Raw genomic sequence first — 21,221 nt, 5'->3', positions numbered from 1 at the left:
CAGGAATCCTCAGACCTGCCTGGAGGCCAGAGTCTGACCCCTTTGGGTGGATGGCCTTAGAACTGGAGCAGGACACCTGAGAACACTAGGGAAAGCTTAGGAGACACAGGGATGGGAGAAACAGACACAAGCCTACAGAGGGACGTGGGGGTAGGGGGTCTGTGCTCTCTTCCAGGACAGGTTGCCCCAGGGTCCGAATTCACTCATCAGTTCAGATGGAATGTCAGTGCACAGGATCAGGGATTCCAGGCAGCCCAGGGTCACAGCCCAGACAAAAGGGCCAAGGTGGGGGCAGGGCGGGATGGAATACCACACAGCGAACCTGGCAGCACAATCTGAAGGAGCCCGCACCCCTCCGTAGGAATCCTCAGACCTGCCTGGAGGCCAGAGTCTGACCCCTTTGGGTGGATGGCCTTAGAACAGGAGCAGGACACCTGAGAACACTAGGGAAAGCTTGGGAGACACAGGGACAGGAGAAACAGACACCAGCCTGCAGAGGGAAGTGGGGGTAGGGGGTCTGTGCTCTCTTCCAGGGCAGGTTGCCACAGGGTCCGAATTCACTCACCAGTTCAGATGGAATGTCAGTGCACAGGATCAGGGATTCCAGGCAGCCCAGGGTCGCAGCCCAGACAAAAGGGCCAAGGTGGGGGCAGGGCGGGATGGAATACCACACAGCGAACCTGGCAGCACAATCTGAAGGAGCCCGCACCCCTCCTCAGGAATCCTCAGACCTGCCTGGAGGCCAGAGTCTGACCCCTTTGGGTGGATGGCCTTAGAACTGGAGCAGGACACCTGAGAACAACTAAGAAAATATCACTGGTGCTACTGTGTTGAGAGGTCAGCGAGGTATGAAAGTGCATCTCCAGAAGTCGTCATCAGGACTGCAGTTTCCCAAAGAATGATGGATCCTCTGGCAGACTGTCAGGTCCCCTTACAGGCCAAGCAGCTCTCAGACAAAGGCCTACCCTGCCCCAGGCAGGCCAATGTAGGAGGGGACCTCCCACGGGCCTGGGTGTACTCAATTCCAGGTCCCCAGAGCCCAAACAGGCTGAGCTGTGGGATTTTGTGGCCCCAAAGACGGGAGGATGAGGCAGGGGGAGGGGGGGAGGATTCTGGGTGCAAGCTGGGAAGGGACAGGGAGAGAGAGGCGGTATCCGGGGAGAATAACCCCTGCAGGAAGAGCAGGAAGTGTGCTGGTGGCAGGGGGAGTTGTGGAGTGTCTGTGGTCCCTCTCCGGGCAGCTGCCGCGGTTCAGGCACTCACTCCTCACTCACCCCAAAGAATGATGGATCCTCTGGCAGACTGTCAGGTCCCCTTGCAGGCCAAGCAGCTCTCAGACAAAGGCCTACCTTGCCCCGGGCAGTCAAATGAAGATGGGGACCTCCCACCGGCCTGGGTGCACTCAATTCCAGGTCCCCAGAGCCCAAACAGGCTGAGCTGTGGGATTTTGTGGCCCCAAAGACGGGAGGATGAGGCGGGGGGGGAGGATTCTGGGTGCAAGCTGGGAAGGGACAGGAAGAGAGAGGCAGTATCCGGGGAGGATAACCCCAGCAGGAAGAGCAGGAAGTGTGCTGGAGGCAGGGGGAGTTGTGGAGTGTAGGTGGTCCCTCTCCGGGCAGCTGCCGCGGTTCGGGCACTCACTCCTCACTCACCCCAAAGAATGATGGATCCTCTGGCAGACTGTCAGGTCCCCTTGCAGGCCAAGCAGCTCTCAGACAAAGGCCTACCTTGCCCCGGGCAGTCAAATGAAGAAGGGTCCTCCCACCGGCCTGGGTGCACTCAATTCCAGGTCCCCAGAGCCCAAACAGGCTGAGCTGTGGGATTTTGTGGCCCCAAAGACGGGAGGATGAGGCGGGGGGGGGGGGAGGATTCTGGGTGCAAGCTGGGAAGGGACAGGAAGAGAGAGGCAGTATCCGGGGAGAATAACCCCTGCAGGAAGAGCAGGAAGTGTGCTGGTGGCAGGGGGAGTTGTGGAGTGTCTGTGGTCCCTCTCCGGGCAGCTGCGGCGGTTCAGGCACTCACTCCTCACTCACCCCAAAGAATGATGGATCCTCTGGCAGACTGTCAGGTCCCCTCTAAACAGAAAATTCTTACCAGAAGAATTTCAAGTGGCTTAGATACATTTAAAGAATTGTTCGGCATCCTTAGCTATTAGGGAATTAAAATCAAAATGACTCTGAGATACCATATTACACCTATCATAATGGTTAAAATCACTACAGAATGGCGCCCAACGTGGATAACTGGATCCATAGAAAGCTTGAGAAAGCTTGGGAAAGAATAGAGTAAAGCATGTTTTCTTGATAGCAGCAATTTCTCAGGTCTGCTCTGATTGCTAGAAGCTAGCAAGCACTCTCATCTAAGAGAGGCTTCCTGACTCAGCTTTAGCTGCAAAACCGTGCAGCTCTTTTAGGAGGTCCTGCTACGAAACACTTAAATGGCGTTGATAAAAGCTGACTGCATGCTTGTTTGTTTTCAGCCGTAGCAGGAAGAAAGTTTTGCTGTTTTAAAATGCTGGCGTTCTGGTCTGTACTGCCAGGACAAACTCTGACTCTTTCAAGCAGGTGGTCCTGACTATGGAGCTTTTGATTGTTGAACACTGTTGCAGCTTGCTTGCTGGCAGGGACCTTGAAATGCCATAGAGTTGTGGTAATAAATATGGCTCCTGCGGGTACCTCCGCGATGAGGCTAGAAAGCTAAGGCATGGGCTGGATCCAGCCGCCAAAGTTACGGCTTTAGTTCTACCAATATTGGTGGGTAAATTAAAGACTCATGTGGTCACAAAAAGAGAGATATACAGTAAAAGAAAGATTCAGTGTTGAAGAAAACGTCAAAATGGTTTACAATGTGTTGAAAATATATGCAGGCTAAAGGTTAAAGTTCTTATGGTAGAAAAGGAAGAAAGAAAGGAGTTGGGTGTGGTGGTATACACCTTTAATCCCAACACTTTGGAGACAGAAGTAGATTGACCTCTGTGACTTCAAGGTGTGGCATGACACACCTTTAATCCCAATGCCTGGCAGCCAGAGACAGACAGATCTCTATGAGTTCAAGGTGTAGTAGCATACACCTTTAATCCCAGCACTTGGGATGCAAAGGCAAGTGGATCTCTGAGAGTTCAAGGACAGCCTGGTCTGCAGAGTTATTCCAGGACAAAGATATACAGAGAACTTGTCAAAAATTTAAAAAAAGTAAAAATAAACGAAATAGGGGTTAAAATAAAGCCGTACAAAGATGGAAAATACACAAAGAATCTTGCTCTCTTTGAATTGCTTGAATGCTGAGGAAGGAGCAACAGCTGCTAAAAGATATTTGTTTACAAATGCTGCTAAACTATTCCAGAGTAGATATTTTGAAAATACCTTGACTTTACAATTTGGATCTAAGGACATGATGCTTTGGAAAGGAGTTTATTTTTACAGAAAATGAGACCGTGTGGATTGCTTTTATCCCAATATGGTATGATAGATTATGCCCTCCTGAAGGTTGCTGTGAACACCCTCAAAAAATTACTTTACGCAACTGATGACTGAGATGAACATGGCACACAGCTTACACCATAGAAGATCGGATTAACAGCACCTCCATTCAGCAGGAAGCAGTTTGGAGAGAAATAACTGCGCCCATATTCCCAAATATTGTTTATAAATGTTTTTACATTTAAAGGGGGAGATGATATAGATATAAATAAGTTGGATTGTTGTGAATCTTGGTTAATGATATTAAGGTCAATCTTGTTATGTGTATTTCTGATCTTGATTAAGGTATTGTGATTGTGTAGTTCATTTTAAAAATGTAATGTATAATTAGGAAATATAGGTTGTTAATGGATAGTCATCAATAATAGTCAAGCTTGTAGTCATGTTAGTTAGATTTTCTAGACATTTAGAGATATGTTTAAGTTAAATAGGCATTCTTCATATCTTTCAAAGACTACAGAATATCGCATTTTGAATGTTTTAATAACTTAGATTTTTCATGACAATGAGACACATCTGCTCCTGGCAGCACCAATCTACTTCAAGAGGAAGATGGGCATCAAAGAGGCTCCTTATGGAGTTTGATAGCCATTTGGGCAAGAAACTGCTCTTGCCTGGACTGTTGCAGAAACTGGACACAAAGAACCCAATGAGAGAGGACTGCTGGACTTGCCTAAATGTGAGATGATTCTTTGGGGTTCCTGATTCAACAAAGAGTCTGCGAGACTTTATGAAGGACACAGCAGATAGTGACTGAACTGCCTTTGAAATTTCCTGCTTCATGGTAATGTTTGCTGAAAACTATGGGCCTGTAGGCCAAAGGTGGATGCCCCAACGGTACAGAGGAACTTTGGGTGACTGTCCAGGCAGCAAGATGTCTCTGTGATTTCTAGAGTTTTGTAAGTTGCTTACTTCTCATTTACTTAGGTAATATTATATCCTTCTGGAGTCTTTGATGGGGTTGAAGAATAGATAGATATAGTTGTTTTCCTTTGTTATGATAAAAGATAAAATAGATATAAATATTGTAACTGTAATTCTTACTTGATAACTGTTTTGTTATATGTAATTTTACTATGTTAAAGTTAAAGCCTTTCCTTTTTGTTTAAACAGAAAAAGGGGAAATGATGTAGGTGTGTCTTCTATCTATCTGATGATTTCATTGGTTAATTAATAAAGAAACTGCTTGGCCTCATAGGTTAGAACATAGGTGGGTGGAGTAGACAGAACAGGAAGAAAGAAGTGAGGTAGATGGCTCAGTCAGATGCCATGCCTCTCCTAAGTTAGTCAGACTGCCGTGCCTCTCCTCAGAGAGATGCCAGATGCGATGAAGCTCCAGCCCAAGATGGACATACGCTAGAATCTTTCCGGTAAGACACCATTCCGTGGTGCTACACAGATTATTAGAAATGGGTTAAAGCAAGATGTGAGTAAGAGGCTGAAAATAATGGGCCAGGCAGTATTTAAAAGAATACAGTTTCCGTGTAATTATTCCGGGTGTAAAGCTAACCATGCGGGAGCCGGGCAGGACGAAAAGCAGGCCTGCCCTGCCGCTCCCACTACACCCATGGAAGGCCTGCCCCTTTCTGAATGGACATGGAGCAGTGGGTGGGGAGGTGGTAGAAGGGAGGTGGGGTGAGGGAATAGGAGGAGATGAGGGAGGGGAACTATGGTTGGTATAAATAAATGAAAACATAAATTAAATGTCTTGAGGAATGCAGACCTTTTCAGTTCACACAAATATCATATAGATTTGTAGTGGCACCACTTAACTACCTGTCAAGCTCTGGACTCTTTAAACCCCATTAATCAGTCTGCAGGATTTTATCAGAGAGGGCTTTAGAAACCAGGTGAGGCTATTTACTCTGTGGAGTCATTCTGAGATCCTCTAGTCTGTCTCCTTTCACATTACACTGTGATAGTTCAGGAAAGTAATGAGGAGACTTCACCATGGTCTGAAAGTTGAATCAGTCCAATTCATCCAGGTGCCCACAAGCCCTAACTTTCAGACAAACCTGATAGCACTTCTAACTAAATGTGCTTGCTGCAATCCTGGCTAGCACTGGGAGCAGATGAGAATAGAAAAATGACATTTGGATTATTTAAACTATACTGTGCATGCCACAAACGTCTGGAAAACTGAGAACTCAGTGTAAGTTTAAAACACTTGAACTTCTTTATATTTAAAATATTTGAAATGAACACTCACAATTAGTAATATCTACTTTTTATATTTTATTACAGTGTCTCTCAACCTTCCTAATGTTGCCCCCTTTAATATAGTCCCTTGTGCTATAGTGACCCCAACCATAAAATTCTTTCATTGCTACTTTATAACTATAATTTTGGTATACTATTATGAATTGTAATATAAATATCTGATAATCAGGATATGTGATATGTGGCCCCCAAAAGGTCACATGACCCACAGGTTGAGAAACTGTTTTAGTATAAATTTTACCAAGAATGGGTTACTATAAATTGTATACATGGAAAAATTAGAGGCTTTTTTATTGTGTAAATATCCATTCCAAACTCCCTTATGCTCTTATTTTTCTCAATCTGACATCTGAAAATCTACTATAGACAATACACCAGTCATGAATGAAAGAAACACAGTAGCATTTTATATTGAATTTTAAATTATCCCGAGAAAATGTTTTTATCTAAGTCCACTGAGATACACAAGAGAAAACGTGAAAACTCTGTGTTCTACTAAACAAGACTCCTGTGACTCTAGGGAATTTGATTCCAGTCACACATGCCATGAGCACACTTTACAGTGTTCCTAGCTGTATAGAAAGACGCCAGAACATACCAACTTGTTAAATACAATTCTTTGACATGTCGTGATATCTGAAGTGATTGTTTAAGGTTTGTCTTCTCCTTTCGCATTAAAGCTTTTAAAATTACTCAAGTTTGCAAACTCAGTAAAACTAACTCTCTTGATTAGGGTTTCTATTGCTGAGAAGAGACACCATGATCTCGGCAGTTCTGATCCAATGACATGCCACTCCTAGAAACTTGATTTCATTGTTCAAGGCTGGTCACCCTGCCTATGGGTATGCATGGTCATGGTCCCTTTAGTGTCAGAGGCTGACAAAATGATTTGGGGATAAGAATTAACAGTCCAAATGTCACACATAGTATTAACATTAGTGGATTAAAGGGAAGCACTGGCTAACTAATGCCCAGATGGTCAGATATCAGAGAACAAACGCTATGTGAGAAAAATCACACAATCATCTAAAGCGGAGTGGACACAAACCCTAGAGACTGTCCTACATGTTGGACCAGTAAGTCAGATCATGACTGTGTTAAAGTTATGCATAAGGTATTTTTTCTGATGACCAGAATTAATGGACCAGTCCATCAAGGACTCTGACATGAATATTTCACCCACGATAGTAGTTTGCAAAAGGAGAATGCCTTTGGGGGGTACTTCATGATTAACTGAGTTTCATCACTGAGTTGAAATCTCTGCCAAAGTGAAACTCAGTAAAAAAAAAAAAAAAAAAAAAGGCAGAACTCATAGTGCTGACCACAGCTCTCTAACGAGCAACAGGGACTGAGGTCAATATATGCATGATCTCTAAATAGCCTTCACCACTATCCACATACATGAAGCTTTATATAAAGAAAAGGGTCTAACTGACTCAGAAGGAAAAGTCTTAAAATAGGGAAAAGAAATCCTTGAAACCTTAGATGCTGTTTGGATTCCTAAAAGGGCAGTAGTCATGCATTGTTGGAGAAATCAAGGGATGTTACATTTACCTGTGCAATGACTAGCAATTCTAGTTTGACATAAATAAAAAATAGGTTGGAAAATGCTGGTCATAAAGAAGTTTTAAAGTTTTAAATGTACATCCACAAAGATGTACATTACTGAAAAAAAATGAAGGCAGAGATGGGTTCAGAAAAATGTCCAGACGTAACGAACAGTTTCCTTTTGATGAAAAAATCGAAGGTTGGGGGAGTCCAAGAAGGAAACCTGAAGCTAGGCTTTTTTTTTAGGACAATCCCCACTGTCCTAAAGGTTGTCTAGGCTGGCCTGCACCTCCTCTTCAGGCCTCCTGATGAGACCTCTGTAAGTCCAAAGATACAAATGTACTGACAATCAAAGACTCCTAACTCCAAAGACAGATTCCCAAAGGCAGAAAATCACTAGATATAAAAAACAAAAAGGACAGTTCTAATGCTGTTTTTAACACTTTATTGAAATCTTCTTTGGCCCCATTACTGAATCTAATAAAAAATGTATATAAAGTCTGAGCCTCATGTATTCTGTTCAAATTACTTAAATCCCTGAAAACATGACTTCTGAAATTTGGTGAAGTGAATCTAGAACAAGGACAATGGAGACATATATTCCATGTTTTGTCCTTGCATATGGATCAGGAATAAGAGACTTCTCACGAGGAACGGAGAGCACAGATACCAGAGAGTAATGCTGAGAACCAGAGGGAAAGAGCTTCACGACCAGTGAGTGGGAATGAGGAGAATGTGCCTAGGTTCTTAGGAAACCTAGCAGGCTCTTGAGCGTCTACGTTAGTCCAGTGTGTTTGTATGCCCAGCATCAGAGCCTCTTTCAGGGCTATTTGTCATCAGGGTCACCTTTCAGCTCTTTTCCTTCTAGATGTAACTTGAAAGGCAAGTTTCCCTTGCCTATGTATGAGAAAAATGGCAAAATAGCCTAAGCATTGCTGAGTGGCATTTCTCAGCTAGTTGGAGGGAATGAATGTTTGTGCTGTTTATATGTGGTTTTCAGCAGAATGATAACAAATGTGTTAAACCTTTTAATGTCTTCAAGACTATCTTTAGAGAAATTCCTATGCATGCAATGACTATGACTGGTCATATATATATATATATATATATATATATATATATATATATATTCCAGCTACTAATTCTTAAACTACTACATACATTTAGAAAACATTATCTAAAGGTATCTCACATTGAACAAAACAAAGCTAGAATGTACTTTCAAAGCACTTTAACAATCACTATTCATACTCCCCTGGGAAACTGAGGAGTATAAAAATATGGTTTGTTCAGTTGGTAAGTGGCTGGTAGCTGTCCACCCTCTGTAGAAGCGTATCCGAGTATCCAGGTGAATAGTACCTGAAAAAATAAAATAAATAAATTTGTTATTAGATAGGGAAATTTTTCAAAGGTAGACTCAAGAAAGTCTACATAAGAACCTGCCGAAATAATATAAGTAAAACCTCATGTATGGTCTTAATCATTACATGCTTTATGCATACGGTTAGAAACAACAAAGAATTACCTCACAACGCTGTACTTGAGAAAGAATAAAACACTTAAGAAATATATATAATAACAACTTAGATGCTTTCTAAAAAAAACCTTCAATCCATGAACAAAATTTCACCTCAGATACTGTCTTATCAATTGAGTAATTTTACTTTTTTTTTATTTTATGTGTATGTGTGTTTTACCTGTATGTATGTATACATATGTATGTGTGTTTTACCTGTATGCATATATGCATATCACTTCCGTGTCTCATGCCCTTGGAGGCCTGAAGAGGGGATCAGATCTTATAGCACTGGCCTGGAAAATGGCTGCAAGCCACCATGTGGGTGTTTGGAATTGAACCCAGATCCTCTGGAAGAGTAGCCAGTGCTCTCAACTGCTCAGCCAGCTCTCCAACTCCATAATGTTACTTTAAAAGGACAATAGCTAATAGATGTTTTATGTTAGACTATATAATTTATCATTACTATCAAATTCTGCATTCAAGCCTTGTAAATCATTTCTTAATATATATTTTAATTATATCTGATCACGATTCACATAAATAACTAATTCACAAATTACTTTTAAAATTACTAAAATATAAACTATGTATACATATATGTCCATACATATACCCATATACAGATACATACACACACACATAGTGATATGAATTATATTTTAAAATTGAACATTTCATAAAAGATTAGCATTTTATCTTGGTTTGGACTTGATTTTGCCACTTTCAGCTAACTTTACCTATGCCTACTTAAAAATTTGTGAATAATATTATATTAATTTCCTCCATAATTTGTTAAATTACCATGTGAAAAATCAATAGCTGTATTCTTTTTTCAATAACATCCCTATACACAGTCAGGGTTAAACATCACACACACACACACACACACACACACACACACACACACACACACACATCTAAAGAATGTTCCTCACAAGGCCTTCTACTTTGGAAAATGGCTTTCAGAAGTGGGTTCCTTCGTGCAGTCTTGCACTTAAGCATTCCCAATTATTTCTCTATTAGTCTGAGTTAGTACAAATTTTAAAGCTTGCCTCAATCTCCTATGCCCCTTATAAGGGCTTTTGATGTAAACAGATACTTTATTATATAACTACAAGAGGCAAATTTTCTATGATTTTTTTAAGTTATGTTGTTTATGGTATCCACTGTCCACACAAAGCTAAGAAACACTCCAAACAACTGGTCTACATGAGAAACTGAATACTTTGTATCTAAGTTTTGAAATTGATAATGCAATGATTAGAAAACATTTATATGTTGTAGCTTTGGATCCTGTCCTGGAGCTAGCTCTGTAGACCAGGCTGGCTTCAGACTCACAGAGATCTGCCTGCCTCTGCCTCCCGAGTGCTGGGATTAAAGGCATGTGCTGCCACCACACAGCGATAACTTTTTTAATCTGAAAAAAAATTCAAATGGTATATTCTGGTTATAGTTTCCACTCCAACTCATTCAAGAGCCTTCTTATTTTTCTACCTATACAATTCTATGCCCCTTTATCTTGCTTTAAAGAAAACAGACAATACAGCTCCTTTAAATGTCAGTGTGGTGATTTCTTAGAAAATTAGGAAACAACCTTCCTCGAGACCCAGTAATACCACTTTTGGGTATATATCCAAAGGATGCTCAAACGTGCCACAAGGACATGTGCTCAACTATGTTCATAGCAGCTTTGTTTGTCATAGCCAGAACCTGGAAACAACCTAAATGCCCCTTGACTGAAGAATGGATAAGGAAAATGTGGTACATTTACACAATGGAGTACTACACAGCAGAAAAAAATAACGACATCTTGAATTTTGCCGGAAAATGGATGGAGCTAGAAAACATTTTTTTGAGTGAGGTAACCCAGACACAGAAAGACAATTATCATATGCACCCACTAATACGTGGTTTTTAAACATAAAGCAAGGAAAACCAGCCTACAAATCACAATGCTAGAGAACCTAGACAACAATAAGGACCCTAAGATAAACATACATAGACCTAATCTACATGGGAAGTAGAATAAGACAAATTCTCCTGAGTAAATTGGGAGCATGGGGACCTTGATCGAGGATTGAAGGGGAGGGGAGAGGCAGGAATGGGAGCAGAGAAAAATGTAGAGCTCAATAAAAAAATCAATAAAATTTTTTAAAAAAAAGAAAGAAAGAAAACTATGCCCACATTCCCAAAAAGTGGATTATGGATGTTTGTCTTTGTTTAGTGTGTTGGTTACAAGGTGTTATGGACAATGGTCAGGAAAAAAGCTAAACAAAGGAGATTAGATTAAGGGTCTTGTTTTGAAAAGAAAAAAAGGGAACTGCTGCAGGATAATGTTTTTGTACACTGTAAACATTTGCCACTCGTATTGGTTTAATACGACATTGATCAGCCAGTAGCCAGGCAAAAAGTGTAGTTGTGGCAACCAGACTAGGAGAATTCTGGGAAGAGGAAAGAAAGACACAGTCACTAGCCACACACAGGAAGAAAGATGAGAATGCCTTACTGAGAAAAGGTACCAAGCTATCTAACTAAACAAACAAGAATTACAGGTTAATTTAAGTTGTAAGAGCTAGTTGATAATAAGCCTGAGCTAATAGCCCAAACAAATTAAAACTAAAATAAGGCTCTGTGTGTTTATTTGGGACTGAACAGCTGTGGGACCAGGTAGGACAAAAACTTCCATCTATAGTTACCCATCACTTTTGGCTCTTACAATCTTGCTTCCTCCTCTTCCTTATACAACTCTGAGCACTGAAGGGAGAGCTTTAATGAAGACATCCATTTACAACTGAGTGTTCCATATCTCAGTCTTGGTACATTGTCCAACTGTGGATCTAGAATAACCTATGAGTCACTTTTTCACCTATAAATTTTGTAATTATAATTTATATGTGAAAAATTTTCAGATAAAGTTTATAGTAGAAAATGCTCTCTGAATTAAGTTTCAGCATAAATGAAAAAATATTATAAAAACATAAATTAACTCAACAATTTTCTATTGATAAAATTTGAAATTATAATGTTTGGATATTTGAATTAATAAGAAATAATTAAAATTTATTTATACTGTTTTATTTTGATTTCTTAAACATGGCTATCAAAAATTTGAAATTATGTATGTGGCTCACATTATAGTTCTATTAAACAGTAACTTAAAATATAAATCTCCACTAATAAATTGGACACTGCAAATACTTCTTTAGGCTTCACCAAGCTTATTTACATACTACCTGCCATTGCTATACTTCCTTCTCCAAAACCTCAAAGGCTTTACAGATGACAGAATTCCCAAAGAAGGAAATATGCTCAGACGTACCCACTAACCTTTATCAGCAGAACTACATTTAGCATTCTTAGCTCCCTATTAGTTCATACAGATCACATATGAATCACAAAATATGGACTCATAAATAAATATATCACATTGTGTACTAACCATCAGAAAGCCTCTGTTCTTCTTAGTGTATCCTGATGCCAATAAATTAAAAACTATCCTCTGATTAAAAGGAAGTATGGAATTCTATATCAGCAACTAAAAGCAATTTAAATATCAGCAGAATGAATTTATTTTATTGCCTTTACACTTGAAAACATAAACATAAAAATTAACAGTGAAAAACAAGTAACCAAGTAGTGCTGCATGGTTTTTCCAATACTATTATAAAATTAAATATGATTTACGTAATAATAAACTCAAAAGGAAAAAAAGATGATTGAGGTGCCTAAAAGAGGGAAAAGAAATGATTAAGAAACTGAATCTTATTAGTACAAGCCCTTTGGCTGAGCATTGTTCTCATTTACTTCTAATAATATGAGATAGGTAATTGTGGAGGGCTAGCTTTGAACAGCATAGAAACTCTGTGCAGGGCTGACTTAAGGTAACATTCTTGCTGACATGCTTGGCAGGTCATGTAAGGAGGAGGCAAACCTCCTCTATCAGTAGAATGTCCTGCCAGTAGTCGGTCCTTGAGTACACAGATGTGCACTGTAGTTCAAAGGCTACAATTAGGTTGTAGTTTGTCTCCTGATGAAGTGTTTTTATATATTATATAATGGCAAAAGTTATTCCCATAGCAATAGGCCTCTTGTTTAGATTAACAAAGGCACAAAGCTCTTGAAATAATTTGTAACAAAGTTGTTAGTTTCTGTAACTATTTCCAAGTATTATGAGAACCTAGCTTGGATTGTGATTTGAGTATTATAAAAGAGCACTGGCTTTGCAATAAAGAATGCAGTTGTGTCTTCTACTCTGCATCCCTTGTGTCCTGATTTCTGTGGCACTACCCAGGGTCATTCATAGTTGAGGTAGTTGGGGAAGGGTCCCCAACAGGTAATAATTTTATATATGCAGCAACTGCAACTTAAGTTAAATATTATCTCCAAGGTCATACAGAAATAACTGGAATTGAGATGGGAACTCAAGTTTCTTTGGTATATAACCTGAGATTAGCTATAGTCCTCAATAAAGAGCCAAAATAAACCTCTTTTCCTTTTGTTATCATTGTTTATCCTAACCTGTCAAATGGTCTTTCGGAATACAAATATATTAGCTTTATCTAGCCCATGTATTATGTGGGATAATATTGTGTTGCTGTATTGCTTTTTGGCCTTTTGCTTACTATCAAGTGTATTGAATTCTGTTACTGTTGTAGGTGGGGTTTCTATTGCTATGATAAAATAACATTACTATCTGCAACTTGGGGAGGGAAAGGTTTATTTCAGATTACACCTTTTAGATCACACTCCACTATGTGAAGTCGAGGCAGAAACCTAGAGGTGGGAACTAAAACAGGCCATGGAGGAATCCATTTACTAGCTTATTCCTCATGACTTGTTCATCCTGATTTTCTTATACCATCTCGGCCCTCAGAGCCAGGGATGGCATCCAGTGGGCTGGACCCTCCCACATCAGTCGTTAATCAAGAAAATGGCCCACAGACTTTCCTATAGTCAGTCTAATGGGGGCATTTTCTTAACCTGGGTTCATCTTCCTAGATAATTTAAATTGTGTCAAACTGACCAAAAATCTTGCCGGAGCAGTTATTAAAAATATGCTGATTGGGGATCTATGTGTATAGAACTGCTTTCCTATATTATATGTCTGCCCACTGTGTGCAGAGATAGAGAAAACAAAGGAAGTTAAATCACACCTGACTGCCAGGCTTAAAGCTTAGCTTCTTCTGAAGCCTATCCCAGGCTCATCCCCTCTATTAACACCTACCTATATTTTTAAATAAAATTCCAGATCACTCATTATATCACAAAGCAAAATAAAAAGTCATGAATGTGAAGACAAGATTTGTAGGGAGGAAGGGCAGTTGACAGATGAGGAGGAAAAATAATTAGAATGCATTTTATACATGTACAAAACTGTCAAAGAAGAAGTATAATTGATAATTTTAAATTTTTGACAAAGCAAATTAAATGATTATGGCACAAATTTCTTTTTAAAAAATCACAAATGAATAGGGAAACATTACAACAGACAGCAAATAAATTCAGAATATTGTAAAGGAAAGCTTTAAAACTCATATGCCATTAAATTATGAAATCTAAAAAAAAAAACACAGAATTTGTAGGTTCATCTAAACTACCAAACTGAAATCAATAAGATATCACAACTTAAACAGATCCATAACAAATAAGGAGGTCAAATAGTAATAAGAATCTTTTTAATTACTTTTTATTGTTTTTATTAAGCTACATATTTTTCTCTGCTCCCCTCTTTTCCTCCCCCAACCCATTCTGCCCTTTCTCATGATCCACACACTCCCAATTTACTCAGGAGATCTTTTCTTTTTCTACTTCCCATGTAGATTATTTCCATGTATGTCTTCTTGGGGTTTTCTTTGTTGCTGAGTTCACTGGGATTGTGAACTGTAGGTTGGTTTGCTTTATTTCTAAAAGCCACTTATGAGCGAGTACATATTATATTTGTCTTTCTGGGTCTGGATTACCTCACTCAATATGTTTTCTAGATCCATCCATTTGCCCACAATTTCACCAGAAGTGCTTTTATTTACTTTTATTTTTTTGCTAAGTGGGCATGTATAGGCATAATGTAGCCCTGCCTGCTTGTTCAGCCCAGTCAAACATGCCAGAGGTATGCTTATTGCCTCTGAGAGCCATGCACATTGCCCCATTTTTAGGCACACAGTGTGTCTAAGTCTCCATTAAGTAAGTTGTAGCATTCTGCTCATAGACCCCATTTAAATGCTTGGGCTCCTGAAGGAGCCAGAGTTTGTGCTCACAGCAGGGCCCAGGAAACAGCCATTTGAAACTGAAAGGTGTTTTTGTTTCTTTTGGGAGAGGGGGTTGGTGCCACTGAATCAGGAAGACCTCTCTTAAAGAAGCTTCGGCATGCTGCCAGCAAACAGCAAGAAGCTGTGTTAAACTCTGTTTTTCTGTATGTGTCTAGAATTCCTTTTCAAGCTCTCTCAGGTTTTAAGTGGATTTCAGTTGGCCATGTTGGTGCCAATTTGTTGTAGGAGGCTGCTAGTTAGTTCTAGGCTACTCAGCCCTGAAATAATCACGCAGAGATCACTGCTTGGCCCATTAGCTCTAGCTTCTTATTGGCTAACTTTTACAACTTAATTTAACCCATTTCTATTAATCTGTGTATCACCATGAGGTAAAGTTCTGGCGTCTGTCTCCGGTGGAGCTACATGATTTCTCTCTGCTCCACCTTCTTTCTCCCAGCATTCAGTTTAGTTTTCCCCACCTAACTCTGTTCTACCCTATCACAGGTCCAAAACAGCTTCTTTATTAACCAATAGTATTCACAGCATACAGAGGGGAATCCGACATCATATGTCCTTATGGTATGATTGAGCATTCTTTGATACCCAAAAGTGGTATTGCTGGGTCTTGAGGTAGGTTGCTTTCTAATTTTCTGAGAAATTGCCATACCAATTTTCAAAGAAGTTGTACAAGTTTTCACTCCCACCAGCAATGGAGGAGTGTTCCCTTTTCCTCACATCCTCTCCAGCATAAGCTGTCATCAGTGTTTTTGATCTTGGTCATTCTTACAGGTGTAAGATGGAATCTTAGAGTTGTTTTGATTTGCATTTCTCTGATGGCTAAGAATGTTGAACATTTCCTTAAGTGTCTTCCAGCCATTTTAGATTCATCTCTTGAGAGTTCTCTATTTAGGTCTGTACCCCATTTTTTTTACTGGACTATTTGTGCTTATGATGACCATTTTTTGAGTTCTTTGTATATTTTGAAGATCAACCCTTTGTCTGATATGGAGTTGGTGAAGATCTTTTCCCATTCGGTGGGCTGCTGTTTTGTCTTGTTGACCATGTGCTTTGCTTTACAGAAGTTTGTCAGTTTCAGGAGGTCCCATTTATTAATTGTTTCTCTCAGTGTCTGTGCTACTGGAATTATATTTAGGAAATGGTCTCCTGCGCCAATGCATTCAAGTGTGCTTCCCACTTTCTCCTCTATGAGGTTCAGTGTGGCTGGTTTTATGTTGAGAACTTTGATCCATTTGGACTTGAGTGTTGTGCATGGTGATAAATATGGATCTATTTTCATTCTTCTACATGTTGATATGCCAGCACCATTTATTGAATATTATCTTTTCCATTTTATATTTTTTGTTTCTTTGTCAAAAATCAGGTGTTCATAAGTGTGTGGATTGATATATGGGTCTTTGATCAAGTTCCATTGGTCCTCCTGCCTGTTTTTATGCCAATACCAGGCTGGTCTCAGTATTGTAACTCAATAGTAGAGTTTAAAGTCAGGGATTGTGATGTCTCTAGAAGTTCCTTTATTGGACAGAATTGTTTTGGCCATCCTGGGCTTTTTGCTTTTCCATATGAAGTTGAGTATTATTCTTTGGAAGTCTGTGAAGAATTTTGCTGTGATTTTGATGGGCATTGCATTGAATTTGTAGATTGCATTTGGTAAGATTGCCATTTTTACTATGCTAATTCTAACTACCTAAGAGCATGGGAGATCTTTACATTTTCTGGTGTCTTCTATTTCTTTCTTCAAAGACTTAAAGTTCTTGTCATTCAGGTCTTTCATTTGTTTGGTTAGTGTTACTCCAAGATATATTATGTTATTTGTGGCTATTGTGAAGGGTGATACTTCTCTGACTTCTTTCTCATGACATTTATCATTTGTGTAAAGGAGGGCTACTGATTTTTTTGAGTTAATCTTGTATCCTGCTACATTACATTATATTACTGTTTATTGAGTTTTAGAAATTCCTTGGTAGAATATTTGGGGTCACTTATGTAAACTATCATATCATCAGTAAATAGTGAGAATTTGACTTCTTTTCTCATTTGTATTTTCTTGATCTCCTTTTGTTGTCTTATTCCTCTAAATAGAACCTCAAGAATTATATTGCATAGATTGGTTTTAAAAAAAATTAACAGATCTTTTTGATGAAAAATAGTTCAGGCCAAGATACATTAACAATACAATTCTACCAGACATTCAAAGAAGATCTACAACCAATAATTGTTAAATTATCCCCAAAACTAAAAACTGAAGTAGCACCTTTTTTATAAACATAACTGCAGGTCAATTTCCCTTGTGATGATATGAAAATACAGCAAAAATAAATTCTGAAGTCCAAACACAATTATATATCATAAAGATCATCTACCACAATCAAGTTGGCTTTCTTCCAGAGATACAGTGATAGTTCAACATACATATGTCAATAAATGTAATATACAATATAAATGGACTTACAGACAAAAAAATAATGATAATCTTATAGGATGCAAAAAATATTTTGACAAAATTAAACATGTATTTATAATAAAATTTCTAGGCAAAGTATGAATAGAAGAAAGATACTTCAACATAATAAAGGCTACCTGTGACAAACACAATACCAACATTAGCCTAAATGGAGAAAAACTTAAAATGATACCATTAAAATCAGGAAAAAAATGAAGCTGATCACCATCCCCACTGCTATTTAATATATTTAATTACTAGCTAGAGAAATAAGACAAAGAAAGAAAACTAAAGGGATACAAGGATAATATGAAAAGAATAAGTCAAATTATACCTATTTGCAGATGATATATATAACATATCCCAAATATTCTATCAGAAAACATCTAGAAATGATCAACAATTTCAATATGGTGGCATAACATAAAGCCAACCTACAAAAATAAGTAACATGTCTATACACCAATAGCAAGTATGATGATAAAAAAATAACAATTTCATGGATAAATTTTTATAAAATTGTGAAAACTCCTTTGATAATTTTATACAAACTTGGGTTGTATTTAGGCTATAAATGATATTACCACCATTTGTATACAGAGCTTCCTTGAATACTAAATAAATAACTGAGCTTCGAGTACAAAAATAAAAAAAAAAAAAGATCATAAACACACCTCCATTCACAGAAGCCTCAAAAATGTCTAGGAATAAACACAGATATGAAAGATTGCTATAAGGAAATGTTAAAGCTCCGAAGAAAGAAACTGACAAGGGCAGTAGAAGATAGAAAGACTCACCATGCGCATGGATTGGTAATTTAATATTGTGAAAATAACCATTCCACCAAAAGCAATTTACAAATTCAATACAAACTCAATCAAAATCTGCATGACACTTTTCACAAGAACAGGGAAAAACCCTAAAATTCATATGCAACTAGAAAACAAAACAAAAATAAAAACCCCAAAAATCACTGGATATCCAAAGCAATTCTGAACAGAAATATAAATGCTGGAGGCATTATTATTGCAGATTTCAAGCTATATTATGGATGTATAGCAATAAAAGCAGCATGACATTGGCACAAACATAAACATGCAGAACAACAGAAGACTCAAGCATGAGACCATGTAACTATAGCCATTTGATATTTGACAAAAATACCAGAATCATCATTGGAGAAAGGATAGAGTTTTCAGCAAACAGCACTGGATGTCCACATATAGAAGAATGAAATTAGATTCACATCCATCACCTGTCACAAAAATAAACTCTAAAATGGACCAATGGCCTCAATGTGAAACCTGAAACAGTGAAACTACTAGAAGAAAGCAGTGCCCTAAGATACAGGTACAGGAAAGGTTTTCTGAGCAGGGCTCCAATGCTCAGTAATTAAGGCCAACCATTGACACATGACCTCAAATTAAAAAAAAAAAAAAAACTTTTTAAAAGTACTATCTAGACACTTCCTGCTCTTCCTGCAGGGGTTATTCTCCCCGGATAGTGCCTCTCTCTTCCTGTCACTTCCCAGCTTGCACCCAGAACACACACCCCCCCTTCATCCTCCCGTCTTTGGGGCCACAAAATCCCACAGCTCAGCCTGTTTGGGCGCCGGGGTCCTGGAATTGAGTGCACCCAGGCCGGTGGGAGGTCCCCTGTTTCAATAGCCTGCCTGCAGCAAGGTAGGCCCTTTGTCACCGAACTGCTTGTCCAGCAAGGAAACCTGACTGTCTACCAGAAGATCCATCATTCATTGGGGTGAGTGAATTGAATTCATTGGGGTGAGTGAATTGAATTCATTGGGGTGAATTGAACTTCTAAAAGAAGACCCAAAGGGGATTGTTCAGAGGAACAAATGGGCAGGCGCCAATGCAAGATTTCCTCTAACAATTTGAAAAACAACATGAAAGCACCAGAACCCAGCGAACTTATAACAGGAGGACTTGAACACACTAGTCAAGAAGAAGAAGAAAAAATTGACTTTATGAAAGTAATAGAGTCCCTTAAACAGGAGGTGAAAAACTCCCTTAAGGAAATGGACGAGAAGAATAACAAAAAGTTTGAAGAATTGAGTAAATCCGTAAATGATATCCTAGGAAACCAAGAAAAAACAATCAAACAGATAATGGAAACAGTGCAAGACTTGAAAACTGAAATGGAGACAAGGAAGAAAACACAACGCGAGGACCAGCTGGATATGGAAAATCTATGTAAACGAACAGAGACAACAGAAACAAGCACAACCAACAGAATACAAGAGATAGAAGAAAGAATCTCAGATTCTGAAGATACCATAGAGAAAATAAACGCACTGATCAAAGAAAACAGCAAATCCAACAAATTCTCATCACAAAACATTCAGGAAATCTGGGACACAATAAAAAGACCAAACCTAAGAATAATAGGTGTAGAAGAAGGAGAAGAATTACAGCTCAATGGTCCAGAAAATATATTTAATAAAATTATAGAAGAAAACTTCCCAAACCTAGAGAAAGATATTCCTATTAAGGTTCAAGAAGCTTACAAAAACAGAGAATTTAAAGACTTAATGGAGGTAATGAAACAAATGGACTTAACAGACATCTATAGAACATTCCACCCAAATAGGAAAGAATATACCTTCTTCTCTGCGGCTCATGGAACCTTTTCGAAAATTGACCACATACTCGGTAACAAAGCAAACTTCCACAGTTACAAAAACATATTAGTAACCACCTGCATCTTATCGGATCACCATCGATTAAAATTAAAATTCAACAAAAATGCTACCCCCAGAAAGCCCACAAACTCATGGAAACTGAACAGTCAACTACTGATTCACAGCTGGGTCAAGGAAGAAATAAAGAAAGAAATTAAAGTCTTCCTTGAATTTAATGAAAACAAAGACACAACATACTCAAACTTATGGGACACAATGAAAGCAGTGCTAAGAGGAAAATTCATAGCACTAAGTGCCCACTTAAAGAAAATGGAGAAAGCACTCATTGGTGACTTAACAACACACCTGAAAGCTCTGGAAAAAAAAGAAGCAGACTCACCTAGGAGAAGTAGAAGACTGGAAATAATCAAACTGAGGGCAGAAATCAACAAAATAGAAACACAGAAAACAATCCAAAGAATCAATGAAACAAGAAGCTGGTTCTTGGAGAAAATCAACAAGATTGACAAACCCTTAGCCAAAATAATCAAACGGCAGAGGGAGAACACGCAAATTATTAAGATCAGAAATGAAAAGGGGGACATAACCACAGGCACAGAGGAAATTCAGAGAATCATTAGATCTTACTACAAAAGCCTGTATGCCACAAAATTGGAAAATGTAAAAGAAATGGACAGTTTTTTAGATAAATACCATATACCAAAGTTAAACCAGGACCAGGTAAATGCTCTAAATCGTCCTGAAGTCGCGAAGAATTAGAAACTGTTATCAGAAACCTCCCTACCAAAAAGAGCCCAGGACCAGATGGTTTCAATGCGGAATTCTACCAGAACTTCCAAGAAGACCTAATACCTATACTCCTTAAGGTATTTCATAATATAGAAACACAAGAGTCACTGCCAAATTCCTTCTATGAAGCTACAGTTACCCTGATACCTAAACCACACAAAGACTCAACCAAGAAAGAGAATTACAGGCCAATCTCACTCATGAACATTGACGCAAAAATTCTCAATAAAATACTGGCAAACCGAATCCAAGAACACATTAGAAAAATTATCCATTACGATCAAGTAGGCTTCATCCCAGA

The 21,221-nt window shown here is 38.8% G+C and overlaps 1 protein-coding gene across 4 annotated transcripts in view; it reads right to left on the bottom strand.

Moving 5' to 3' along the window:
* Positions 1-7,034: 7,034 nt before the first annotated feature.
* LOC119824649 (sperm-associated antigen 6) overlaps positions 7,035-21,221 on the bottom strand; it is a 141,694-nt gene continuing 127,507 nt past the window's right edge. For all 4 annotated transcript variants that reach the window (XM_038344955.1, XM_042055875.1, XM_038344956.1 and 1 more), the window contains one exon: positions 7,035-8,606. In XM_038344955.1, coding sequence (XP_038200883.1) covers positions 8,537-8,606 — 70 coding nt within the window. In that variant the 3' untranslated portion in view covers positions 7,035-8,536. The remainder of the gene's footprint in view (positions 8,607-21,221) is intronic.

Source organism: Arvicola amphibius, chromosome 10, assembly GCF_903992535.2.
Source record: "Arvicola amphibius chromosome 10, mArvAmp1.2, whole genome shotgun sequence".
Lineage (NCBI taxonomy): Eukaryota > Metazoa > Chordata > Mammalia > Rodentia > Cricetidae > Arvicola > Arvicola amphibius.
This window is presented reverse-complemented; position numbering and strand designations above follow the sequence as displayed.